The sequence below is a fragment of the Acinonyx jubatus genome, chromosome B3 (genome assembly GCF_027475565.1).
Source record: "Acinonyx jubatus isolate Ajub_Pintada_27869175 chromosome B3, VMU_Ajub_asm_v1.0, whole genome shotgun sequence".
Lineage (NCBI taxonomy): Eukaryota > Metazoa > Chordata > Mammalia > Carnivora > Felidae > Acinonyx > Acinonyx jubatus.
In genome coordinates, this window is record NC_069386.1 from 101,793,144 (window position 1) to 101,820,846 (window position 27,703).

The 27,703-nt window shown below is 45.9% G+C and overlaps 1 protein-coding gene across 8 annotated transcripts in view; it reads left to right on the plus strand.

The window, feature by feature from the left end:
- TMEM260 (transmembrane protein 260) overlaps positions 1-27,245 on the plus strand; it is an 89,357-nt gene extending 62,112 nt beyond the window's left edge. The window contains exons 16-17 of one of the 8 annotated variants that reach the window (XR_008299421.1): positions 1,586-1,801; positions 3,116-3,254. Coding sequence is in view for 5 of the 8 variants with exons in the window: in XM_027065784.2 (XP_026921585.1) it covers positions 3,116-3,370 (255 nt within the window). In the remaining 3 variants the exon portion in view is untranslated. Of the gene's footprint in view, positions 1-8; positions 1,299-1,585; positions 1,802-3,115; positions 4,070-6,014; positions 6,460-9,406; positions 10,591-25,310; positions 25,420-27,103 lie in introns of those variants that run through there. The other 7 variants (XR_008299422.1, XR_003422495.2, XM_027065789.2 and 4 more) reach the window with 7 other exon arrangements.
- Positions 27,246-27,703: the final 458 nt, after the last annotated feature.

Here is a 27,703-nt window from a genome sequence, read left to right on the forward strand (position 1 = left end):
ACTTCTAGCCCTGGGTTCCTCAGACACCTTCAAGGATCATCTTGGAGCCTACTATGTAGGAAACAGATGTCCTGGCATGGGCCAGTGAGACCAGAGCCCGGGAGCCATATATGTGAGCACCTGAGGTGTTTCCGCAGCCTCTAGGTGCTGTGGGTCTACTCACCAGGGCAGTGGTTTAGAGCTAAGTCAAAATCACACAGCGTCCAATCCGTAGGACTCATTTTACTCCTAAATTTTGTGATCGTGGGTTCATTGTTCATTTATTCATTTACTCACAGAGCGCTTATTGATCGCCCAGTCTGTGCCAAATATTGTGTTGGAGATGACCAAGTATTGTCCCTGCTACCAAAGAGGTAGCAGGCTAGAGAGGGAGACAGAAGATAGAGTCCTCAGTTACATTCAGTCTTGCAGAGGTGCTGTGGGAACAGCACACTGTACGTGAGTACACCCCCCCTGGCGAGGGGTGGTGAGGAAGGAGGGGGAAGTCTTCGGAGATGTCACTGGAGTGTCATCTTGAAAGCTCAGACGAGCTAGCCAGACAGACTGTGGGCAGGGTAGTGAGAGAGTGGGCGAGGAAGGACAGTCGATAGGGACAAAGGAAGAACCCTCCGAGGTACCCACTCGAGGACAGCAAGGGATCGATTGCAGGAGGCAGCAAGCTGGAGTTCTGTCTGGCATTTGGAGGATCCAGGTTCAAGGCCTACTCCACCACTAATTGTCAACTGTAAGTCAGTTAAGCATTCCAGGCCTCGATTTTTTCTAAAAATAGAAGTGGGCTTTAAGCTTTATTAATTATCTCTCATGCCCTGGTCATGTCATATCCTGTTCATCTCTCATACCCTGTGATTCTATGAAAAACAAATAGTATTTAGTTGGGAGAAATCCCTGAGACTTACTGATACTTCATATTCTCATCAGTGACCTGTTCCATGGCCACCGTTGCTAGGGCACCACTGAAGCTAATTCACAGATTCATTGTCCCTTTGGACCTGGAAGCTTTACTCTTTCCAGTGGACACAAGTCCGTGGGTGTCTTCTTTGCATATGCCTCCAGATATGTGACTTTGTTTGCAAGACAAATGAGGTCAAATACTTGATGGGTCAACACAAACCCACCCCCCCAGTACTGGTATTTCAAGAACGTTCTTGTTAGGTGTAAGACATTGTGTATAGTATTCCACTCAATAGCTGATGCAGAACTTTCAGTTCAGGAGACATTAAGTTCAGGTGTAGTGGGGGAGCAGGGACTATCCCCATTAGCTTTAGGAATGCATTCGATAAGTTGGTGTCCCCACTAAATAGAATACAGTCTGCTAAGACTAATGTCACGGTAACATTCACATAGAGGAGGAAACGTAATTCCATGTGATGAGAAATGACCGGCTTCTTAAGATACAGCACATGTGGCTTAACGGGCCACCTGGTAGAAGTTGACGATGCGTCGGTAACAAAGTGTTCGAGAGACGGGTGGTATGTTCATTCTGTTATCTAATGACTGTAACAGGGAGGTCATGAGTGAGCCTCTCATCCTCTTGAGCCGTTGGGGAAATGCTCACTGAAGGGCTGGCCTCTGTGTTGAACTCCAGAACCCAGGTGGGATTCTGAAAGCCGAACCGTTTTCTGAACAGTTCCTGGGTGCCTGCTTTGTGCCTGTCAGCAAGGCTTGGAAAAAGAAGCAGCAGACAGAGAAAAAAAAAAAGAAAAAAAAACCTGAGGAAAGACAGGGAAACATTGGATAACTGACCAAGAGAATGGAAGAGTGGAAGATAGCGTCACAGTTTCCACGTACATGCAAGTGCGAGGTGACCATTTCCTTTGTTACGGAGTGAAAGAAGCGCATGGGCCAACTGCTTTAAAAGCCAGCTTGGGGGCACCTGGGTGGCTCAGTCCGTTAAGCATCCGACTTGATACCAGCTCAGGTCATGACCTCACGGTTGGTGAGTTTGAGCTATGAGCCAGGCTTTGCACTGACGGCACGGAGACTTTAGGCTTCTCTCTCTCCCTCTCTCTGCCCCTCCCTCACTCTCACTCTCTCTCCCTCTCAAAATAATAAACTTAAAAAAAAAAAAAAAAAGAAGGCCAGCTTGGAGACTAAAGGTTAGTAAATACCAAGATGACATATGCATTTATCTGCCCTGGAGTAGAAGTCAGGCCAATAGATGATCTGTTGGGTTCCTTTCAGCTGAATGATGTGATGAATACAGTTCTAACTGCAAAAGCCCTTGTCCCTGTAGAAAAGCATCATTGCTTGTTCTGCGCGTTGAGTCTGCTGCTGACCTCAAGTTCCTGTACATCCGAGTCCAATCTGACAGCCCTCAGGAAGGCTGTGAAATTTCCAAATAAGCAAGTCTAATATCCCGTTGTGCAGATTTGTGTCTTTCATTTGTTGAATTTTGATGTTTCTCCCTGGAAAACTCAATACCAAAGATTCCAGCTCTGTCCGATTAATGCTATCTCTGATGTTGGAAAAACAAAATTCCTGATTCCTGTGGGCAAAGTGTTAACTATTAAAATTATAATTATAGGGTGCTCCAAAGAGCATCTCGCCGTGAGGACATCTCTTAAATTCTGTTACGCCCAGCCTATTCGATGACAGATTTGTTTGAGCTGTTTTATTGTTGCTATTGTTATTACTGTTGTTTTTAATGTAGAGAGAAATCTATGTGAAAATGAGGGTCAAAATTTAAATTCCTTCAAGTTCTTTTTCCATGCAGTTTTCTAAAGAAAGCTATTTTTTTTCCTCTAACAGCTAAATTTAGAGTTTCAACCTTTCTGCCTGTTGAGTAAATAGCTTTCCATGAATTAGAACTAAATCCCTTTCCCAGAACATCTTTCTGGAGGAAGAGCATTATGTCCTGACACCGTGTGTCTTAGGTTCCCTCTGCACATCCGAAAACCCCAGAAGCAGTTTTAGATGAAGTACATTTGCCTCCTGCCACTGTCATAATTACAGTAACATTCTTGCATTTTCTGCATGGCCTAGCAATGATTAGATTTTGACTATCGGCCGCTTGGATTTTTTTTTCCTTGTGTTATTAATTCCTCTGTGTTTTTCGGTTTTTGAAAAAAAAGTCAAGGGATAACAATGGAATACCAACATTTTTGCCGTTTTTCAGCTCTATAAGGAGATTGTCTATTTACGAAAGGAGCACCCGGTGAACTGGCACAAGAACTATGCCATCGCCTGTGAGCGGATGTTACGCCTTCGGGCAGGAGACTCAGACCCTGAAGTCTTGTTATCAGAAACCATCAGACATTTCCGTCTCTACACTCAGAAAGCACGGAATGATCCACAGCTGCCTGATATTTTAGTTGCTCTAAAGCACCTGAGAAAAGAACTGCAGAGTCTGAGGAATAAGAAAAATGTCTGAGGCAGCAGAATGTGAAAAACCTGCTCATCCTCCCGCTTCCAAAATTCCAAAGTCCAAAAGTTTTTCCTCCAAGAAAAGAAGTTGTACACAAAACTCAAAGACCGAGTCAGCTCCCAGATATCAGCAACGTGGTAGGGCAGTATACTGTTCAGTATACTGTGCTCCTTACTGCCATGTGCTCCCTATGCAAATTCTGTTTATCCAGTGTTACCAAATTAGCATTTCAGTGAGAATCTTTCAGAAAAACCTTCCTACTTCCTCCGTCTTTCACCTAATGACTTTGCTTGATTGGATGCTAGCAGAGAATAGGTTATTTTCATATACTTTAAATATCGATTGCGGATCTTTTTAAGGGCCCTTTTACTGGGATCCGTTCTGAGGTTAAATTCTTGAAACATTCATACCAGACCAAAGACACATTTTCTGTTTCCCAAAAAGCGATTTTTTTTTTTTGAGAGTGAATCTTGCTCTTCTTCAAGTTAAAATACTTTTTTTTTTTTTTGAGTAGCTCTGGTTATTACATAATCTCACACTTCAAGCTAAACACCAACCCAGTGATATTTTGAAAAAAGTTGGGGTTTTATTGTCTTTGATGATTCTCTGAAATCATCAAAAAATAAAGCTAAGCTGTTGTTTGCTTTCTCTCAGTTGCATAAAGTGGCAAATAAAAAGAATGTTGTAGTTCCTTGCTTAATTTTATATTTATGTTTTACTTCTATTTGGATTCATAAATCCGGGCCCAATAATTAGTAAGCTCCTGCGGCCAAAATGCAAAAAAAAAAAAAAAAAAAAAAAAAAAAGGCGGGGATTGGGGGCGGTGGGGGGGGATGGGGGAAGTTGTTCAATAAATTCATTTCTGTTACAAGCATCTTTTATACATATTACTAAAGAGAACATAGTAAGAAATGCAAATAATAGTTCTTTATTTTATTATGACAGTTAATTAATAGCAACCTGTTTTAATGAATAAAGTCACTCCGAGTCCTTCAGCACTTCCTAAGTAGAGGCCAGAATCTGTAGGGATTCTTTTCCCCCCAATTGTATAGCTCCTAGACTCCAAGCGCTATATAGGCCCCTGTATAGAAATGCTCACTAATGAAGAGGGAGGGCTAGAAGCTTGTCTGCATTCAAAGATCACTGGTGAGTCATTCAGCAAGAAAAGGCCCCTTACCAGGAATAGTCACAGTTCCGTGGCATTGTACTAGCAAAAGGGTCTGATCAAAGGTCTCCTGTGGAGCTTGCATGGTTCCCTTTCATACTACGACCATAATTAAAACCACTAATTCTCTTTTAAAATGCTGCAGGATGCCATGTAGGCATCTGTCTGGAGTGTCCTTTGTGATGTCATAAGCTGTTAAGGACCAGCGCCGAGGGCTTTTGAGTGAAATGCCAGTCATGAAGGTGCTTCAAGACAAGGGTGCCTCTCAAAGCTTGACAGGGCCTTGACTGCACAATTCGAGCTGAATTTGCCCCTTGTCAGCTGCCAGTAAATAAATCTCAAAGGGGGAAAAGCTGAAGTTTCATTACCTGATCCATGGGGCTTTGTTGGTTTTGGCATCACACAGGGGAAGCTCTTGCCCCGCCATTCTCTGGATTTGAAGATGTCCATTGGAGCCTGCAGTGCCTGGACAGGGTTCAGAGCGGAACCTTTTGAAGAGTGTCAATAGTTGTAACAGTTCAGCTGTTAGGAAGACAAATAAACGGAGGAGCTCATTAATCCGCTTTTGGCTCTCAGTGCCTTTTGCCCTTTTATCACAGCCTTATTAGGCTCCTACTCATCTTGAACCAGAAAAAAATGAATTGGAGTTGTTGAGTGCTAATTGGCAAAGACTTTTAATCATGGGCCAAGAACTTTCACTGACTTGAAAGTAACTTCTCCACGGGGAAGAACCGAAAACCTGGTTTACCTTAAAACAAAAACCTGTTGGAGTTCAGTGTGGTGTAAAAATTTAAGGAGGCATTGATAAATTGTCTAAGTTTATCCATTTGAAAGAAATCATGTGAGATTATGATTTCCACTTTGCTTACGAAAGGTACAATAAAATTCGAATAAACATTTCCTGGACGTGCATTGTTTTTATTGGTTCAGCAAAGAGATCGCGTGCATGTGTGAGATGATTGTGTTTGCTTCTGAATATCTCTATACAGGTGGATGTGAAAATGCATTTGGGCATCTATATACACGTGGTGTCAGAAGAACCTCATTCAAAGTAGTATTTCCTGTTCATGGCCTTAAGAACGGCAAATAAAAGTCTCTTCGAGAAGATGTGCTTATTTGTGTCTGTACTGTGGTGCTACATATATACGTCTGAATATGCTTTGTGTGCTGACTGCTGTCAAATGGTGCATAGATTTATTCTGGACGGTACTTGGGCAACAATGGCTTTGGACCACTCTCTCTTTGAGAAAGCAATGATATGATGGCCCCAAGTAGATAGGGTGATAATTATTTAAATTGTTAAAAACCAACAGTAAATGAAAAAATAGCAAACTGAACCGAGATTTGGGGAGGTTGGGCTTCATTCCCAGATCAACTATTTTGAAGAATTCTCTCCTTTCTCTTGTGCGAGGTTAAACAAGTTGCTTTCTTTTTCTCTCTCATACTTTTCCCCGGCTGGTGCACAAACACCATAACACCTGACAGAAGGGGTCTCTTTTAGTCTAACCCCCCGACATGGAAGACAATGTGAAGGAGGTGACTTCTCATGCAGGATTTGGCCAGGATTCTCCTAGCAATGTCCCTGGAGTGCCACGGGTTGGCAGGGCGACAGGAACCCCACAAGGCCAACTTCTGCCCGGACTTTGGCCTGAAGAGCAAGTGGGAGCCGGCAAAACTGTCTGCCTCTCCTCGCGCTGCCGTGCCCTCCTGCCTGGCGCGGAGGCTGGCGCACACGGGAGGCAAGCAGGGAAGGGGACTGTGGCTCCGAGCCCTCTGACAAAGCCCCCCAGCCGCATTCCCGCTGATGGGAGCTGTGCTTGGTTCTTACTTTTGACTTTCCTCTTTCCTTTGCTTTCTTCAGAGGTCTCATTTTTTTTTTTTTTAAGTGCTTTTGTCCTATTACTCAAAATAAAGCCAAACTGGAAGGGCATCAATTACTAGTATGCTTTCTTGAGATCTTCTAGTAGAAATTGTGAAATGTTATCTCTGGCCATCTTCCTAGGGTAGAACCACTATGTTGACTTAGCCTTTATGATACCTAAACAAAGCCCATTTTGAGTGTTAGGGTTATTTTTTGATACTCTGCTGATTTCTTTAAGTCATCAGGCTAGGATATGAAGACCGGCTTTTTAAATTTGTATTTTAAAAGTTAAACAATGTGAGGCCTTCCTTACAGTTCCCACCAATAGCCATTGGAATTTAGAAATATTAATACTTTTAATATTCAGAAGAAATGAGAATTCGCTGTTAGAGCAAATTCTTTTGCTCTGTTTTAATGCTGCTATGTTTTACAGTTGCACCAATGTAGAGTAGTCCTCTTCTTCTAAGTGGCTCCAAGCCCAGTGGTTGGGTAAAGACAAAATTTCCAGCCCAGTGAAAGATTCATCCTCATATTTTGTTGTGGCTGCAAAAATCACTCTAAAGCTTGTGCTCACAAACAAATAAGTCACGTTTCCAGGGATTCTGGGAACATCTAAAGGCCATATCTTGGCACAGCATTACAGAGCAAACACGGAGCTAAAGCTTTAGCAGCGATCATATTTAATGAAGACGTCATTGTCAGTACCCTCTAAAGGTCTGTTTGATTTGGATCAGCATAGGATGGTATAAAAAAAAAAAGCCTCAGGAATAACACAATGTGCTTACCTGGATATAGGAAAGCAAACTAATAGGAATATATCTTGAGAAAGGGATTCTTCTGGAAAAAATTCTGATTGCTCTTCAACAATGTAATGTATATCTGGTGGAAATTATATGTACTGGGAAGGTTAGCTTATATCATATTGCAAAAAGAAAAACGGCAGGGGGAGGGGTGCTAAAACTATAGACAGGAAGCCTACAATTACTGACCTATACATGGAGTTATCTGGATCTTTTGTGCAGATCCAAAGCATGAATGGTTGGGGTTAATTTTCAATAACATAGGTACTGTGATGATGTTAGAAAAGTTGAGTTGATAAGGTTGAGAAAGTTTCACAAGACGGATGGAACACAGAGGATGGTGTCCATCCCAGTGATCCAGCTTCTGGAGCGGCCCGGTATTCTCCAGTCCTGTACTTACTTGCCATTAGGGGAGGACAGTGTTAAATAACATCGTAATAATCAATAGAAATCGAAATCTGAGATTTAACCCTTTCATAATTTCCGTTGTTTATAATTTGTTGTAAATCTGTGTAAGTAGTATCAGGCGAAAGAAGTACAAGAGATGTAGTGTAATCTTTATATCAATCAGTTATTTTTGTATTATGTACAGATTATAAGCTAATAAATGGACATTATATCCTGTTTTTAAAAATATGCACACCGTAATCACCTTGTGTTTAGAAGTGTTACCTTAAAAGGGGTTGTTTTGCATGTAACCTTCTAAAAAAGAAGACATTTTGAGATTTTTCTCACCTAAATGAAATATTCCCTAGGTGGTTGAACCACTGAAAATACCCTTAATACCTGTGGGGGTTGCTCGTATGGGAAAGTGTGAGCGATGAAAGCCAAAAGGGGAACGCTGCTTGGGAAATGAGACCCAGTTTTCTCATCATTGGCTTATGGTGTGATGGGACCTACAGGTGTCACCTGGTACCCTAGATTCATGAGCATCGTGACAGAAATCCCAATGATACCCTGGCATGCCAAGACGTGAACTCAAAAACTCCAACAGAGGGTGATCTAGGATGTGAAGACAGGGTAAAAGACACAAGGACTGGAATCTTCTTATGGTATCCTCCCTCAAAATAGGTTCCGAAAATAGAAGGGAAGCATTATATTATTGTATTTTTATTAACAGTGCTTTTAAAAGTTAATATATAAGAAACAAGGGCTCTTGTAAAATACTCTAGCAAAAGCTATGGAAAACGCTAAAAGGAATTGTTTATAAATGGAAGATGATTCATTGACCAAAGCACTAGGTTTCCTTTGATTTAAGAGTTAACCAGTCTAACAGGTGAGAGAAAGTTTCAAGAAGTTTTGTCTATAAAAGAACGAAGGGACGTTTGGGTGGCTCAGTCAGTTAAGCTGCCGACTCTTGATTCAGCTCAGGTCATGATCTCACTGTTGTTGAGATTGAGCCCCGTGCTGGGCTCCTTGCTGACAGTGCGGAGCCTGCTTGGGATTCTCTCTCACTCTTCCCTCTGCCCCTCTCCCCTGCTTGAGCTCGCTCTCTCTCTTTTTCTCTCTCTCTCAAATAAAAAAATAAATAATTGGGGAAAAAAAGATTGAAAACCGAAAGTTCAATTATGCATCACTTAAAAACAAGAAAGTTCAGGGCGCTCTGGGTGGCTCAGTCGGTTAAGCGTCACACTCTTGTTTTCGGCTCAGGTCATGATCTCACGGTTCGTGAGTTTGAGCTCCACATCGGGCTCTGCGCTGTTAGTGTGGAGCCTGCTTGGGGTCCTCTCTCAATCTCTCTCTCTCTCTGACTCTCTCTCTCTCTCTCTCTCTCTCTCTCTCTCTCTCTCTCTCAGCCCTCCCCCGCATGTACTTGCTCTCTCTCAAAAGAAATAAATAAGTAAACTTAAAAAAAAATACCTAAGGGGTGCCTGGGGTGGCTCAGTCGGTTAAGCGTCCAACTTCAGCTCAGGTCATGATCTCACAGTCTGTGAGTTCAAGCCCCGCGTCGGGCTCTGTGCTGACAGCTCAGAGCCTGGAGCCTGCTTCAGATTCTGTGTCTCCCTCTCTCTGCCCCTCCCCCACCCTCTCAAAAATAAACATTAAAAAAAATTTTTTTTTAATTACTTAAAAAACGGGAAAGTTCACTGATGGAGAGTACTTGTACTTAGTGGTTGTTTTTATTTAGTGTGTCACAACTTTTTTTTACTAAAATTAGAATACATTCCTTCAATATGTGGACTGGTATCTACACTGTTTTTATATTTTCCTTTCAGTGGTCAGCATTCTCACCACTAGCCTACGCGGTCACCTTACATTCGCCTTGAGGCTGTTCCTCACAGTGCAGGACTGTGCCTAGTCATGGTGATTGTCATCCTGGGTCATGAAGTCAAGTTAGTGGAAATTGACCATCTCTTTCTTCATGAAATAGAATAAAAATATCAAGATGCATCTGAGGGGACAAGGGTATTCTTTGATGAAACTTTCAGTTTCATTTCCTATACATGTGTATATGGTTACACGTATAACACATATATCATACTATATATCCGTGTGCGTGTGTGTATAAGACCTTTATATATAAACCTATACATGTATGTGAACTGGGTCATAATAGAAAAGGTACTTCTCGTTGTGGATCACAGTAAAGAATAAATTGGAGAGCCACTGGCCGTGGAGAATTTACCCAACTTCATTGACCGTTAATGCCAAAAAGCTAATAAGGGATCATCTAGTATAACTAGCACAAGTAATCTAGTTTAATGAATGAGAAAAGTGACGCCTGCACTAAGAGACTTGCTTTATATCACACAGCTAGGTCATGGCAGTGCTGGGACGAGAACATGAGCTTTTGCGCTCAATCTGGTGTACTTTCCCCTTTTCCATCACAGTCCACTAAAACCGCTGCATTCCGCTGTCAACTGTGTGTCACATTAAAGTCCCCAAATGATGTGGCCCTATTAAAATTACGATAAACTTTTCTAGAGGCCAATGGTGTGTAAAACCGAGAACTGTGTTGTAGGACACGGTTTAAAAGCCATCTGCTGAGTTCCTTTCTTCCCCTTCTCCAGACCTCTGAGATGTAATTTCTTTTCTTCCCCTTCCCTTTTAGACAGAGTCAGTTGTATCCCTGGTCTCTGACAGAGGATTTCCTTACCCATTCTGGACTTAGGAACATACACCCAAATGAAAAGGTTTTCGTGTGTTAAGAAAAAGTCGCTTTAAAATCTTGGAAGTTGTTAGCATAAATTAACCTTCCAGCTGAATCAGCTACTGGAAACTCCAATTGAAAAAATGTCGCATTAATCTATATATTCCTTACCCCTCCGAAGCAGGATTCAAAACATAATAATATTTCTGTGTGTTACAGAAGGAAATATGTCCCAGCTCCCCTGGAATGTTCACTGATTGCGAATCAGACTCTTCTCCCTAGAAACCAAGGCCATCGGGAGCCAGTGTCCATGACTATCCTGTTTGGTTCAGCCACTCTATTGAATATTTTTAAGTGGGGGCGCCTGGGTGGCACAGTCGGTTAAGCGTCCGACTTCAGCCAGGTCACAATCTCGCGGTCTGTGAGTTCGAGCCCCGCGTCGGGCTCTGGGCTGATGGCTCAGAGCCTGGAGCCTGTTTCCAATTCTGTGTCTCCCTCTCTCTCTGCCCCTCCCCCATTCATGCTCTGTCTCTCTCTGTCCGAAAAATAAACTTTGAAAAAAAAAAATTAAAAAATATATATATATTTTTAAGTGTCCAGAAAGGCAGATTCCTCTTTGAAGACCTAAAGGTCTCGTTTTCTAATTGTGAACGTTACCAATTCAGTGTTTAGGTAATGGTGATTTCTTCCAAATTTGGCTCTTGACTATATATGATTTGTAAAACTCTATAACAATAGTAATAGTCATGTCAATAACTATGACTGTTGTTGACAAAACAACTAATTCCAATTAGTATCCACTGAATGGCTTCAGTGATCTGAAATCACCTAAATTTCCTGCACTGAGTTGTGAGAGTTGAAAGTAGTTTGGCCCTTCCTCTTTGGGAGGCGAGGAAGTTTGGTGTAACCCATGAGACAAGAGACCACACGAACCATGCTGCGTGCCCCCTGGGCGTTTGACAAAGGCGACCTATTTCACAGGGTTAGCATTTATGTGACCTTACTTTTCTCCTTTTGCGTGTGCGTTCTGAACAGTGAGTTGATCCACAGAACCTAAATCTGTTGAATACTATGAGCTAATACAAGGTAACTTGTGAAAAAAGCAAAATGTGTGACCTATACAAGAATCAGACAAAACCAGAACTTTGCTTTAAAGCAATTTCATGAAATTTTGGTAAGGATGGAGATTCTATCTTCCTTTTTTATTAGAGTGCAGGATTGTCACAGGATTAGATAAATACCTTCACAAAAACCCTCGTCTCATCCCTGAAGGTCCCCGTAACCGCACTTAGTCTCCTGCAGGAATGCCCCACGGCCTCCCAGTGAGGGAAGGGTGGCTTGAGTCCTGACTGCCTGCACGAAGAAGCACACGTAAGGATGTGTGCCTGCTGGGCTCATTTTGTCCCTGAAAGAGCAGAGAGTAGAAACGGAGTCCTTCCCAAGTCTTCCATTCACTTTCCCGGGTTACAGGCTGTTCCAGAAAGCACAGGCCTTTTCTGGGTTGCACTAGAAGCACTGGACAGTACCATGTTCAGAGCTGGACTCCCAGCTCTGCCATTCATTAGCTGGATGGCTTGGAGCAAGTGTCTCTGTGCCTTAATTTCCTTTTCCGTACAGTGGGGATATATACAGTGGGTATATACAGTGGGTATATACACCCTGTACAGTGGGTGATGTAACAGATTCACCTGATGATATGTCTGCAAGGATGAAGTGGGTCGATATGTATAAAGTGCTTTGAAGAGTACCTGGCACGTAGCAACTATTCACAATGCCAGTTGCTTTCATTAACATGCTGGTAACACCAGCTCTCATCCATTTTATACACCTGAGTAAAATGAGTAACGAGCCTCCTTCTGCTTTGCTTCTCTCTTGTATGTTTGAAAAAGTCCTCGCTAGGGGCACTGGGCGCCTCAGTCGGTTAAGCATCCAACTTCAGCTCAGGTCATGATCTTGCAGTTCGTGAGTTCGAGCCCCCGTCGGGCTCTGTGCTGACAGCTCAGAGCCTGGAGCCTGCTTCGGATTCTGTATCTCTCTCTATCTGTCTCTCTCTCTCTCTCTCTGCCCCTCCCCCGCTCATGCTCTGCCTCTCTCTCAAGAATAAACATTAAAAAGAAATTTTTAAAAAAGTCCTCCCTAAATATGCATCTGGAAAGCATGAAATAGACAATTCAGTTTAAATTGCAACGATAATTATAAATAATGTGCTATTTAACTTATATGGAAGACTGGAAATTAAAAGAAAGTAACCAAGAAACACTGAGCAGATGAAGAAATGAAATCAGTCTCATCGATAAGGGAAACGTCTCAATGTGAACGTGTGTGCGCACACACACAAGTGTGATCCATCCCGTGTGAGCCCAGTGCCACAATGGTCCTTCCCTCTTCCTACTGGCTTCCCCAGAGCATGGTCCACCAGGAAAGAAGCTTCAACTACTACCATTTGCCTTCCATCTCCAAACTTAGATGTTGCCATCTATACATTTGATGTGTTTCTACCTTCCCCCAAACAATGTGGAGTCTGTCGGTCCCAGAGACCTCTCAAAGAGTAGTCTCCTCCCAACACAGCTTCTCACAGCACTTAGAGGACTGACATGGGGCAGAAAGCTTGGAGTCCTCATCTCAGGACCTGTGCTAGGCTTTCAAAACCATGCTTGGGACAAAGTCATAGATTTCCCAGTGGGGATGACCGGAGTGCCTGAGTACTACATCCACTCGCTTATTTTTTTTTAATTCACTTGGGGCGCCTGGGTGACACAGTCAGTTAGGCGTCCGACTCTTGATTTTGCCTCAGGTCATGATCCCAGGGTCATGGGATTGAGCCCCAAGTTGGGCTCCTGGCTGAGTGTGGAGCCTGCTTAAGATTCACTCTCTCTGCCCCTCTCCCTGGCTCACACTGCTCTCTCTCTCCTTCGAATGAATGAATGAATGAATGAATGAATGAATTCATTTAATACAAAAAACATTTTGGGGGGTGCCTGGGTGGCTCAGTCGGTGAAGCATTCGACTCTTGATCTCAGCTGAGGTCACGACCTCGCAGTCCATAAGTTCAAGCCCCACATCAGGCTCTGTGCTATCAGCTCAGAGCCTGTTCGGAATTCTTTTCTCCCTCTCTTTCTGCCTCTACCCCATTCATGCGTTCTCTCTCAAAGTAAATAAACAAATAAATACTTAACAAAAAGGAAATAAATATTTAACAAAAAGGAAACACATTTTTTGAGTTCCTACAAGGTGCCAGGCCCATGTACTAGGTTTTCAGAGGGAGAGGGGGACCAGACAGACAAGGGCCTGTCCCCTGTGGAGCTTCCATTTCCAGAGGGGGAGAAAGCCAAAGTGCGAGTCTTAAAAATCTGCCCAAAGGTCATTTTTTGCCACCACTACTACTCTTTAACCCCTGCTGAGGATATCAAACCTGTTTTTTCACTGTTACAAATGCTGATTGGAAACTATACCACCACTCCCTCCATACAAATGAACAAGTTCCCACCCACGGAGATGTCTGCATCTCATTCTCAGGTTATCTAGAGCCCTGCTGAGTCCACAAAAGGGGGCACTGGACCCACCGCCATGTGGTCCTCTTCCCACACCACTTTTTCCTGCCACCACCCACCATACTCTGCCTTCCCTGGCTGCCCCTTGTCCTTCTGCAGATCTCATCAGCACCGGATTAAATGAACACTAGTGGTGGGGTGTCTGGCTGGCTCACAGTCAGTAGAGCATCCGACTCTTGATCTCTGTGGGTTCAAGGCCCACACTGGGCGTAGAGATTACTTAAAAACACTGGTGCTGCCTTCCTATAGCAAGGAAATGTTCTCACATCTCCCATCACCATTCATAGTAACAGAGAAAGGAAGAGGCGGGTAAGAGAAGCCTGTCAGGTGCTCTTAGGCTCAGTGCCTAACTCTCCTGAGACTCACCACTCAGGTTCTAGAGGTGCACCGACTCCTTGAGGCCCTCCACACACTGCCTCCTTGACCTTCCCCGCAGGAAGGGAGCGGGTCCCACTTCTACAGAGCAGTGAGAAGGAATCAGCACTTCTGTCGTACTCTCGCCCAGGATGTGTGACCACAGTTTCACTGTGAGAAAACATCACACAAAACCAGACTGAGGGACACTCCACCAATACTCTTCAAAAGTATCAAAGTCATGAAAGGCAAGGAAGGACAGAGTGTCTCAGATTAAAGGAGACTGAGGAGATATGACAACTAAAGGCAATGTGGGATCCTGGCTCGGGTCCTAGAACCGAAGAAAGATATTAGTGGAAACATCGGTGAAATTCGCATTGAAGTCTGTAGTGTAGTTAACAGCATTGTACTAACAGTTTCTAGGTCTTGATCATTGTACTGTGGTCAGTAAGATCTTCTATTAGGTGAAGCTGGGTGAAGGGTATTCAAGAGCTTCCTGCACTATTTTTTTTTTAAGTTTATTTATTTTGAGAGAGAGCGCGCGCGCGCACCAGCAGGGGAGGGACAGAGAGAGAAGGAGAGACAGAGAATCCCGACTTGGGGCTCAAACTCACAAACTGTGAGATCATGACCTGAACCGAAGTCAAGAGTCAGCTGCCTAACCGACTGAGCCACCCAGGCGCCCCAAGCTCCCTGAACTAGTTTTGCAACTTTTCTGTAATCCTAAAATTATTGCAAAATAAAAAGGTTGTTTGTTTTTCTTTTTTTAACTTCTTTAAAGGCAAAGTACTCCTATTTCCATTTGCTCCTTGTCGTTCTTTGTTGACCGCTTTCAGCCTCAAGATGAGCAGTAGTTAGAACAGTGGTCTACACTTCTTGGGCACACCAATGATCAAGAGACAAGTTCCTTAAGGCCAAAGGCCACAGGCCTGCCCCCAGCCCTGCCATCAGGGTAGGTGGTCCTTGTTGGCGCTGGGCCTCAGCTACCTGCTGGTGCCTATCCAGTGGGACCTGGGTGAGGACTGGGTATCTCCAGGGAGCCTTTGGCTCTGTTTCCAGCATCTTAGGGAGGCTCAGCAGAGGTCTGTGGGATTAAATTCCCCGAAAGCCACTGGACTCACACCCAGTTTAAAGACAGCAGGATCTAGTCTCGGATTATTCCTGTGGTCCCGGTTTCTCTCTTCAGGCAGTCACTACAGAAGAGGGAGTGAAGGAGAAGCCCCCTTAATACCCTAATTCTTTCCGAAGATGATTCAGGTTTTTGTAGCTTCATTAGCATTTGCAGATAGAAATACATTTTAAGTGGCATTATGCTAAGTAATTATTCTTACAGGATGTGAAATTAAACACATTTTACTCAGCATGAAATTATTCCTGCCACGTACTGAGTTTGGTGACAGCTTGAGAGTTTGGACAGTGGGTTGCAAGAAGGGGAGAAGCAATCTATGTATTTAAAAAAAAAAATCCAACCCCAAATATTCCACCAAAGGTAAGTCCTTGTAGCGAAATAATTTTGGCTGGTTGGAATATTAAACCTGCTACTATAAATTTCACGCCTTGCATTCCTAAAGCAGATGCAGTGTGATCATGCCAAAAATTAATTGGAAATAATGCGACTTGTCTTGTGTACTCTATCCAGTAGAGGGCATAGCAGATAAGCGTTGTGTGCATTGGTGACTTAGCGACTGATAAGGCTTGTTTGTAATTGCTTCTGTAAAGATATGTAGCAACATGCTTGGATGCTTATTTACATTTAGGAATGTGGTTCGGAATAGGAGGTTTAGATTTATAACTTTGTTTTTGTCTGTCAATACATGGGAGACTTTTGGTTGTTACGAGCATTATATTTACCAATGCGCAATGTTAAATTGCTGGATTTAATTGTTACAGTACAGTGAATTATTCTATTATTTCTTACTTTTTTATCCTAAGGAAAATTCAAACTTTCCAGGCTTTAGGGCAGGATAAAATGGCTCTGAGCATGTCAACGTCTCAAGAGCACATTATTTTCTTATTGGATTGTATTAACTTTACAGATGGAAATTTGAAGGAGAATTAGAAGGCTTAGGGATGGGAAATTTGGAAAAGAAAAGAATAATGTCTTAAGATTTCTGGAGGGGTTAACTGGCAAGTCATTCTGAAAGCTGCTGATGCTAATTCTCATAGCAAGAGACAGAGCAGACCCCAAAATTATCAGGAACGAGGCACAGAATGGCTAAGAAGGAACAGAATCTTGTGTCACACTCAGACCTGCCAAAGGATTACTCAGGTTCCCTGTCTCTTCTTGTCTCCCGTTCTCAATACCTGCGATAACTGGCACAAATTTGTCGTGTGTAAATGCCGAATAGGGCGACTTTCCACGATCGAGGCAGAGGGTTGTTTGGCAGGCCCACTTAGGTTACAAAGCAAACAGTCTTCGGCCTCAGATGCACGTATTTGGACCCCAAAGAACAACAACATGACATACATAAACAGACACCTGCCACAAGCCCTGTAACCTGAAGGGAAAGCTGGGGGGAGGGGGCGGAGCACAGCGTAATGAAACTAACAGGCAACAGCGTTCCCTGTTTGGATAAGGTAAAGGAAAGGAAAGGCGTGCGCCCACCTCCTGCCCGCAAATCAGCCGTCTCCTGAGGGGTGACCGGGACTGGGCAGCCACTGGTGTCCTGCCCACGTGCATGATCTGACCCGTGGCCAGGCACTGCCGGGGGGGGGGGGGGGGCGCGTCTGGAATCCTGGTTGTCGGGACCCCCGCCCCCCACCGCAGACACCTCGTCCCCCTCTGGAGCGCTTCCCCACCAGTTCGGAGGCTTCCACGCAACCCTCGGAGCAGAGGCACCCCACGGGGAAAATGCGCTGGGGAAGGCACTCGCCAGAGAGGTAGCCTCTGGGTGGGGAGCCAGGAGCGCGGCTCAAGGGTGTCAGGAGACACGCTGTGTCGTTTTGAGCTGTAAGTTGTGCACCTTGAGCAAGTATTGCCTGATATGAAACTTGTAGTGAAATGGAACCCATACTTACAGAAGAGAAGAGACTTGCCCTTTCCTAGACCCGTTGTTGTGGACAGCCTCTCCCCCTGCCACGTGAACCACTTTCCCCTTCTTGTGCTTTTGTTTTTAATGTTTAATTTCTTTAGTGTTAAGAGAGGGGCTCGGGGGGGTGGGGGGGGGTTGTGGACAGAGAATCCCAAGCAGGCTCTGTGCTATTAGCGCAGAGCCCGAAGCAGGGCTCGAACTCAGGAGCGGTGAGATCACGACCTGAGCCAAAATCAAGAGTTGGAAGCCCAACGGACTGAGCCACCCAGACGCCCCCTGTTTGTGCTTTTCACATAGGGGTAATAGCGCTTTCTCCCAGGCATGTGCTCGACTGCAGATCTTGTTCTCATGTCTCCCCTGAAACTTCTGTGTGTTGTTTGTATCACAAGGTTTCTTTACAAACGGACTCCTCCCCCTGGTGTCTGGGTGTCTCGCCCGCATGTATGTTGTGGGAATAGATGGTGGTGAAGGACTCCTGCAGGAGGGGAGGCAAGGAAAGAGAGACAACAGGGAGAGAATGGGGAGGGGACATTCGTCATTGAAAAGGCTGTGGCAGAAGAATCCGACCTGCAGGCTTATGGATTTAGGGCTGAGTTTTAGGATAAGTTCAAGTTAATGTGAGACTTAGGGTCTCCAGGGCTCTGCCTCACACCCATGCCCCCAGATCCTATAGGTGTTGCTGTCGCAGAAAGTCGTATGCGTACCCAAAATGGCAGGTGCCCTGATTTGGCTCCTATATAGTTGCAGCTGTTAATAAATGCCTAAATCTTCCCTCTCAGCTGCATTTAATATTGCAAATAAGTACTCCTGTGGTATATCAGTCAGGCTCCTGTTACAAAGGACAGAACCTGTGCCAGCTAGGGAAACTAGAAAGGGACTGTTCCAAGGCACTAAATGGCTCTCAGGATCGCAGGAAGGACTGAGGAGACAGGTTCCAAGTTTAACCTTCCAGAATGACCTCAGCACTGCTCTGCAGAACCTGACCACCATCAGAGCTATACCCTTCTATAACAAGGAAGCTCTCTGTTAAAATTGGAAGCTACGGCTCTTGCCTTCCACTCCAGAACCTCAACATCACTGTCATCTTCAGGAAGCCACCGTGGTCAGGAGGTCCTTGCCCCTGCTACAGCCAGAACCACCCAAGTGCCCCCTGGAAATCATGCCAGCAAGTGGCCATCCCACCAGTGCTTTCGACACTCGCAAAGCTAGTGATCAGACACAGGGGAGCTAAATGTGCCTGACTGTGCTTGCCAGCGAAGTGCAGAAACGAGGGCTATCTTTTCCTCCTGCCTCCCAAATCCCATGGAGTGCATCTGAATGGCTGAGCCGTGCTCACATCTGGAACTCCAGCTGCAAGGGCCTCTGGGAAGTGACAACTGCATTCTCACTGCATTTCTACAGTACAGAAGGCATTCTAGAAGGTAGTTGGAGTAAGTGTTGAACATTAATACATTGTATTTGCTACAGTCCCGACAATTACAGAGGTGAAAGCGTACTTTTATTTGAAGAAGCTTATTTACAAACTACGCACAAGAACAAATAGCTTCTTTTCTTCAATAAAAATAATGTGCATTCAGAAATGGACAAATCAGTAATGCAGGATTTTTCCAGTAAGAATTTATAGGTACTGAGGTCAACACAAAAAGGGCAGGGGAGGGTGGGAATTATTTTATTTCCTCTGTCCTAGCAATAGAGGAATTAGCAAAGATCAATGTGTTGTGTCTGCTTTCTGCGATGGTAATCAGTACATAACTAGAACACGGAGCGGAAGGGCAAGAGGCAGCTGATTTTACCCACTAATGACATGGAAGCTGGTGGGAAGTTTCCTGCTGTGAAGACTAGAAGTAAGAGAAGGAACAGCTACATCATTAATGGAATGGGTTAAAGATGTAAAGTCACAGCCACCTGCAGGAATTGGGTCTGCACACAGGAGCAATAGAATCAACATACTTCGAGAAAGATCAGAGGGCCTGCCCATAGGAAAGAAGCACAAAACAGACCCCAGAGCATCGTCCCCTCAGCATTGTCACTTGAGAAGCCATGTTAGGACAACATGGGTGTGAGTGGAAGTCCATCCTTGGGACGCTGCTGGAAAGCAGAGTAGGAAACGCCCCTCGAGTGTCAGAACTGGGACAATGTACAGGAAAGGAACAGCTTAAAAAAAAGAATTTCTGGGAACTCAAAATCAAGTGACCAAGAGACTACAACAGATACATAATCCCAAGGCTTTCAGAAGCTGGAAGGCCACTTATAAAGAAAAGCATAACCTGCAATGGAATGAAAGAGACCAAGGGTTGCAGAAGAGACAGGAAGCAGATAGGACCAGAAAGACCCGGGAAAACCTCACAAAGCTTCATGCAATTTGAGATGGACGGTCACAAGTCCACCTGAGAATCAGAGCCTGAACAGTCAGCCGAGTCTGAATGGCCACACAGAGTGTGGTTCCCTGATGTCACCAATATAAAGTGCAGGGGCGCCTGGGTGACCCAGTCTGTTGAGTATCAAACTCTGGATTTTGCCTCAGGTCATGATCCCAGGGTCAGAGGATTGAGCCCTGCATTAGGCTCCACGCTGAAGTATGGAGCCTGCTTGAGATTCTTTCTCTCTCCCTCCCTCCCTCCCTCTCTCTCTCTCTCTCTCTTTCCCTCTTTCTCTCTCTCCCTACCCCTGCTCATGCACACACTCTCTCTCTAAAATCAAAAAAGGGGTACCTGGGTGGCTCAATCAGTTAAGTGACTGATTCTTTTTTTTAATATGAAATTTATTGTCAAATTGGTTTCCATACAACACCCAGTGCTCATCCCAACAGGTGCCCTCCTCCATGCCCATCACCCACTTTCCCCTCCCTCCCACCCCCTCATCAACCTTCAGTTTATTCTCAGTTTTTAAGAGTCTCTTATGGTTTGCCTCCTTCCCTCTCTCATGCCAGTCAGAGTGGCTAAAATGAACAAATCAGGAGACTATAGATGCTGGAGATGATGTGGAGAAACGGGAACCCTCTTGCACTGTTGGTGGGAATGCAAACTGGTGCAGCCACTCTGGAAAACAGTGTGGAGGTTCCTCAAAAAATTAAAAATAGATCTACCCTATGACCCAGCAATAGCACTGCTAGGAATTTACCCAAAGGATACAGGAGTGCTGATGCATAGGGGCACTTGTACCCCAATGTTTATAGCAGCACTCTCAACAATAGCCAAATTATGGAAAGAGCCTAAATGTCCATCAACTGATGAATGGATAAAGAAATTGTGGTTTATACACACAATGGAGTACTATGTGGCAATGAGAAAGAACGAAATATGGCCCTTTGTAGCAATGTGGATGGAACTGGAGAGTGTGATGCTAAGTGAAATAAGCCACACAGAGAAAGACAGATACCATATGTTTTCACTCCTATGTGGATCCTGAGAAAGTTAACAGAAGACCATGGGGGGGGGGGGGGGGAAGGGGGAAAAAAAAGAAAAGTGACTGATTCTTGATTTCAGCTTAGGTCATGATCCCAGGGTCGTAGGATCGAGCCAAGCCCCATGCCAAGCTCCACGCTGGGTGTGGTGCCTGCGTAAGATTCTCTATCTCTCCCTGTCTCTGCCCCTTCCCTGCTTGTGCTTTCTCTCTCGAAATAAATAAAGAAGCATTAAAAAAATAAAAACAAATAAAAAATAAGTAAATAAAGTGCAATTGCGTTGTGCCTGGAGGGGAAGCAAGATCAACTGCTCTGAAGCTTTGAGTTACTTGTGACCTTCAGCGTAGACATAAACTGTTTTAATGATTCCATTAATTTACTTATTTAACCAGGTTTTTAAAATGTTTATTTATTTCTGAGAGAGTGCAAACTGGCGAGGGGCCAAGAGAGGGAGACAGAGGATCTGAGGCAGGCTCTGCGCTGACAGCAGCCAGCCCGCTGTGGGGCTCGAACTCACCAACCATGAGATCATGACCTGAGCCGAAGTTGGACCCTCAACCGACTGAGCCACCCAGGTGCTTCTAACAGGTTTTTCTGAAGTATCCACTATATGTCAGGTAATATGAAAAACATAGGTATGGTACGTTAGGGGGTTTATAACTTCGTGAGGGCCAAAGATAAGTAAAGAAGCAATTGCATTATAATGTGGTAACGGCCATAGTAAGGGTGGCATAGAGGATTATGCAGAACACTTACCCCCCTCACCTGTACGTGGGAGGATGTCAGGGAGGGCTCCCTGGGGAGGAGGCCAGGCTTCGGGGATGGGAGGAGAATGAGCCGGACAGATGAGGGGAGGGGGCCAGCGCGTCGGGAGGGAGAGTACCGCAGGAAGCAGGAAATGGCGAGTACAAAGCCTTGGAGGGGAGAGAGGGAATGGCATATTTAAGGGACGCAGACGGTGGAGGTGCAGAATTGGAGGCAGACGTGGCAAGAAATGAAGCTGTGGGCCAAAATGGACCAGCTCGTGAGGGGTCTTCAGAGCCTCATTAAAGAGTTTGGATTGTATCTTGAAGGCAAGGGGACACTGTGGGAAGTGTTTCCAACTGGGGCGTGATGCCCTGTGAATTTAGAGTGATGAGGGCGGTAGCACTGGAGGGAATCGCCTGGGAGCAGAGGCAGGGCCGGAGGAAGCAGACTGCAGGTGACTGCGGTCACAGCGAGGTGCTGGTGTGGCTTGAGCTGGGTGGCGGTGGGCATGAAGGAAACGGGCATACCCTGGAGAACCACAAGCCTGCCCACAATCCTCGGAAGCTTGGTCTCTTACAGTCAACACAACCAGCTGCTTTCTCTCCTCTCACCTCCGGCCCCCTTCCCTCACCTCTTAGCTGTCTTCTGTCGCTGAGAAACTAGAAGCCATTAGAAAGGATTTCTCTGCCCCTCACCATCACCCACCTGCGTCTGTGCCCATCTTCCCTTTCTCCACTCCCAAGGCCTCCTCCCATCACAAGCCAACACCCATGACAGCCTGAAATCCTGGGCTGGCCACCTTCTCAAGGACTCTGCTCCTTTGAGCGTCTTCTCTTCTGCATCACTGGTGTCTCATTCTCCCTCTGTCTCTGTCTCTCTCTCTTTCTCCTCCTTCCCTGATCCGGCTCTGTCTCTCTCTCCAAGCTCCCTCCTCTGAGTCCTTTCACATTTCAGCCTCCCTGGTCCCAAATGGTCCCAGCCCTTTCCTACCTGAGGGCCTGTGTGAAAACTGCTCCATCTGCCTGAAAAAGATCTTGCCATTTGTACCGGGTGGAAGAGTGGCTCCCAAATGATCATGTCCGCCCAGAACCTCAGAATGTGACCTTCTTTGGAAATAGGGTCTCTGTAAATGTGACTAAGAGGAGGTCATACTGGATTAAGGTGTCCAATGACTAAATCCAATGACTGGTATCCTTATAAGAAGAGAAGAGGTCACACAAAGATAGGCACAGAGGAAAGAAGGCGATGAGAAGATGGGAGGCGGAAATTGTGCCAACAACCACAGCAGCTAGGAGGAGATGAGGGAAAATTCTTCCCTAGAGACTTCAGAGGGAGCATGGCCCAGCTGATATCTTGATTTCTGACTTCTGGCCTCCAGAACTGTAAGAATACCGTTCTCTTGTTTTCAGCCACCCAGTTTGTGGTCATTTGCTATGGCAGCACTAGGCATAGGGCTGACTTTGTTCTTTATTGAAACTAGTTCTCTCAATTTTTTTCTTTGTTGAAACTAACCCGTTTTCTCTGTAGCCCTTGTCATGAGAGGCGATCATATATTTATTGGCTCATTTTTGTCTCTTTCCCACATTAAATTCTAAGGGGCAAGAGGGCAGGGATCATATCTGTTTGTTCACCTCTCTAATACTGGTCTGAAACCAGGTCTGTGTTCAGTAATATTCGGTGAACGAGTGAAACAGTGAATGAAAGAATGAATGAGGTATATTTAGACTGTAGAATGGACTGGATCGGTGACTGGCTGGATAAGAGGGGAAGGGGCAGGGATTCCAGGTTTTGGCTGGAGTCAGGGATTCGGGTGCCCTTCACTGGTCTGCAGAACACAGGGAAAGAGCAAGTTTGGGGAAAATAATGAGTTCAGTTTTGGAGTTTTGAGTCTGAGGTGCCTCTAAGGGCACTCAAAAATAGAAAGCAACTAGTATCCCCATTTCTGCCTGCCCAACCCCCACCCCACCCCTGTTTATTTGTAATACAGCAGCCAGGGTGAGCCTCTATTTTTAAAAAAATTTTTTTAAAGTTTAGAGAGAGAGCATGTGAGTGGGGAAGAGAGGCAGAGGGAGAGAGAGAGAGAGAGAGGGAGAGGATCTTAAGCAGGCTCCACACTCAGTGCAGAGGCCGATGTGGGCTCGATCCCATGACCTGGGATCATGACCTGAGCTGAGATCATGAGTCAGACACTCAACCGACTGAGTCACCCAGGCGCCCCAGGGTGAGTCTTTAAAAACATGGGCAGATGACATACCTCCTCTGTTCATCGCCTTCCAGTGGCTCTAACATACTATTTATTTTGCTTCTTTGTTTATTGTCTGACTTCCCCTACTCTAGTGAAATAGATGCTCCATGAGGGCAGGGCATTTTGTCAGGTTTTTTTTCACTACTGTGTATCCAGCACCTACAACAGTGTCTGGCAGATAGGAGTCTTCAGTCAGATGTTTGTCGAATAAAGGAACGAGATTCCATTGGGAATCTGGATTCATGAGTCTGGCACTCAGGAGCGGGTTCTGGGCTGAAGATGAGGATTGGAGGCCACGGACAGATAGAGGGCGCACGAAGCCGCCTCCGGAGTGCCTGTGATCTCCCACTTGCAGGGGGGAGAGTAGCAGAAGAAGAGGAGCCCCAGGGAACATAAAAGAAAAGCAGAGAAAGTGGTGCCCTGGAAGGAGACTGGGAGGCAGCAGTCCGTGTGGCATCAGACGACCAAGGCGGGCGAGCCCGGCAGGGAGGAAGTGGTCCATGGTCAAGTACGACTGAGAGGAAGCAGTCCAAGGACAGCAACTTCACGAGATGGTAGAGGCACCCACCCAGTTTCAGTGTGGAGGGGTGGGGCAGGGGGATTGAGCAGCTGGTATGGACAGGTCTCCAGGAAATCAGGCTGAGAAGGAGAAACAGGCCGATTCCTGGAGGAGGGCCAGGCGTCAATGTAATGATTGGACAGAACAGAGCCGGCTTCAGGGCTGAGGAGAAGGAGCTAGCAAAGAGAACTTTGTGGACACAGCTGAGAGACTGCGGTGCCTGAGGTGGGGGGGAGAACAGGTAAAGAAAGTGGAGGAGGGGTGGCCTGGAGATGAGCGGCAGCTCACGACAGCAAGGATGCGGTTCTTGCTTACACATCTGTAATTAGATTGGAGTTCGGCCGACCTGGCCTCGGTTCCCGGCTCTTCAAAATATCTCATCTCTCTGGGCCCAGCAGAGTGTGTTCCTCTCGTGGCAATGGCAGAAGCCAACAGAGAAAGCCCAACCCACAAGCACGTTTCTGGCCTTTGCTGACATCCCATTTGCTAACATCCCACCGGTGAAAGCAAGTCACTTGGCCAAGCTCAAAGTCAAGAGGGGAGGCGGGGACGCTCTGCCCTCATGAGGCCACGGCAAGGCTGTGAATGGGTATTTCTGCTATGGGGGTGGGGAGCAAGTGAAGAATGGAGGCAATGATGCAGCCCTACCAGAGGACGCTAGCATCACCATTTTGATTATCCTCACCTCATCCAAGCCGTATGTGGTACGATTTGCTGTAGCTCCCAACCAGCCTCCCCACCTCCGAGTGATCCTGCAAGACACCAGACTCAGCCTCCTCACATGACATTGTCATGATGTCCCTCCTCTTTCCAAGCCCTGCCAGTAAGATGAAGCCCAAAGTCCTCAGCCAGGTATCCAGGGGCTCCAAACCCAACATGTGCGGGTGTTCCCATCTCTCTCCAGGATGGACTCTCCACTCTGGAGTCTAATTCTACTCCTTCTCCTCAACCCTCCCTTTCTCAACCGCTTCATCACTTACCTAACGTACCCCCCCCACCAACCCCCCCCCCCCGGTGAAACTTCCATGTCTTCTTCCCAAACCCGTTTCTGAACTCCTACAATTAAACTTAAATACAGTGACTTGAATTATGAATATTTTGTTTACATATTTACTGAACAAACGGTGTTTTCTTTCAGCACCCACTTGTCACACAACTAACGTGGGGTTGACCCATTATGGCTGGGCGCTTAGTGGAAACCTGGCAGTCTTGCCCCCGAGGAGTTTCCAGCTGAGGACTAGAAACAGGTGGGTCAGCGGGTCAATTGCGATGTGAGAAATGCTACCCTTGGGGCGAGCCTGGCCTGCCATGGAGTCTGTGTGAGAGCACCGTCCCAGATTTAAAGGAAATGGAAGGCTTTCCAGAGGAGGGCGAGATCTGGATGACAAGGGGCTCACCAAGCCTGAGAAAGGTTACGGTGTCTCAAGCAGGGAGAACAGCATGGGCAAAGGCGTGGAGACTTGAAGGAATGTGGTGTGTTTGGGGAATAAGTAGGTCTGTGTACCTCACAAATAGGAGTGAGGGCTGAGTAACAGGGAGAAAACGTGGAATGGTAGGTTGAGGCCATCTACTGAAGGCTCTTCTGTTCCACCCTCGGGAATCTGAACTTTAATAGGGGAGGTTAGGGTCTGCATGAGGGCAGAGAAACATATGGGGAGTGGAAGGGCCTCCCCTTTACGTCTGTTCTCAGGGCCACCCGAGGTAGTATCTGGCCCCCTTGATGACAACGAGGTGCTAAATGTATAGTGAGAGCCCTGTGCCCTCCTACAGCCTGCTTCCCCCTTTAGGATGTCTCAGCCCAGACCTGAAGGGGGGTCTTGGAGATGGCGTAGCACTTCCGCATTCGCAGACAGCCCCTGGAGTCTCTGTCCTAACCACCTCCCAGGGTACTGAACAGAGACTCCCCAGCTGCTGTAGGGCTGCAAGGCCCTCTTTACCCCTCCCCTGCCAGCCGTGGCGTGCAGTAGCCTCTGAGGCCCTGTTAACTTAGAACTGATGACGGTTTGTGAGTTCTAGCCCCACATTGGGCTTTCTGCTGTCAGCGCAGAGCCCGCTCTGGATCCCCTGTCTCCCTCTTTCTCTGCCCCTCCCCCACATGTGCTCGCTCTCTCTCTCTCTCTTAAAAATAGATAATAAACATTTAAAAAATACGTCAAGCTCTTTCCTTCCTAAAAAAAGAAAAAAAAAAAAAAGAATTGATCTTCACTTTCTCCCTAATTCGGAAGCACTCTTTTCTCTCTAAACTGAAGTTTGCTTCCTTATATGTCGGTCATGAGCACATTGGGTGAATCCATTACTCCTCTTCTGATAGTACTTTCCATGTTTTACCAAACTCATGGCCTCCCCCAGTCTTGTCCGGGTTAGACACAACTAATCTCTTCACACCCCCCGCCCAAAAAAAAGTAGTCTCTGCAGGTTCATACCACCCATCATCGTGGTGACCTCTGGGGCCATTGGGGTTAAAAGGCAGTGCTCCTCTTGAAAGGCCGGCTTCCAGAAGTGGGTTCAAAGCCACAAGTGTAAGCTGAGCAGCACAAAGCCTGAGCGGGCAGTGAATTGGCCCCTCCCTTTGCCGGCCGCTGCATCAGATCAGCAACCCTCAACTGAACCCACTGAGCCACAGGCATTACCACTACCTCATTCTTATTTAAATAGCAGAGAGTCCGTTTCTGGGTCCAATAACGAACATGGATGAGGTTTGGAGCCCAATAGAATTTGAATCCAGACTTTGGCACCTATTAATTTTGTGACCTTAGGCAAGTGATGACTTCCAATGAGCCTCAGTTTTCTCATCTCTAAAGTGGAAATATTGATAACTACCTCTACAGGATTGTGTGAATGTTAAGTTGCATAATACAATAACAAGTGCTTAGTAAATGTTAGCCTCCGTCCCTTGGCCTTTTCTACTCACTGAGCCTTTGCTTCTTCAAGGGTGGCTCTGAGACACAGGGAATGTGCCCCGTCATGGGCATGAGGAGACTGGGATTCTGGTCCCGACTCCTTCATCATAGCATGAGAGCTGTGAATTCTGTTCAACACTATCCTTGGGGCTAATGTGCACATCAGATACAGTGCAGGTCTTTAAAAAAGTAAGTACTGGGGCGCCTGGGTGGCTCAGTCAGTTAAGGGGCCGACTTCGGCTCAGGTCATGATCTCGCGGTCCGTGAGTTCGAGCCCCGCGTCGGGCTCTGTGCTGACAGCTCAGAGCCTGGAGCCTGTTTCAGATTCTGTGTCTCCCTCTCTCTGACCCTTCCCCGTTCATGCTCTGTCTCTCTCTGTCTCATAAATAAATAAACATTAAAAAAAAAAGGTAAGTACTTAATAAATATTAGAAAATAAAATATTATTGGGGCCCCTGGGTGGCTCAGTTGGTTGAGTGTCCGACTTCGGCTCAGGTCATAATCTCGCTGTTTGGGAGTTCAAGTCCCACAGCGGGCTCAGCACAGAGACTGCTTCAGATTCTCTGCTCGCCCCCCTGTGCCCCTCCCCGGCTTGCACGTGTGTGTGTGTGTGTGTGTGTGTGTGTGTCCC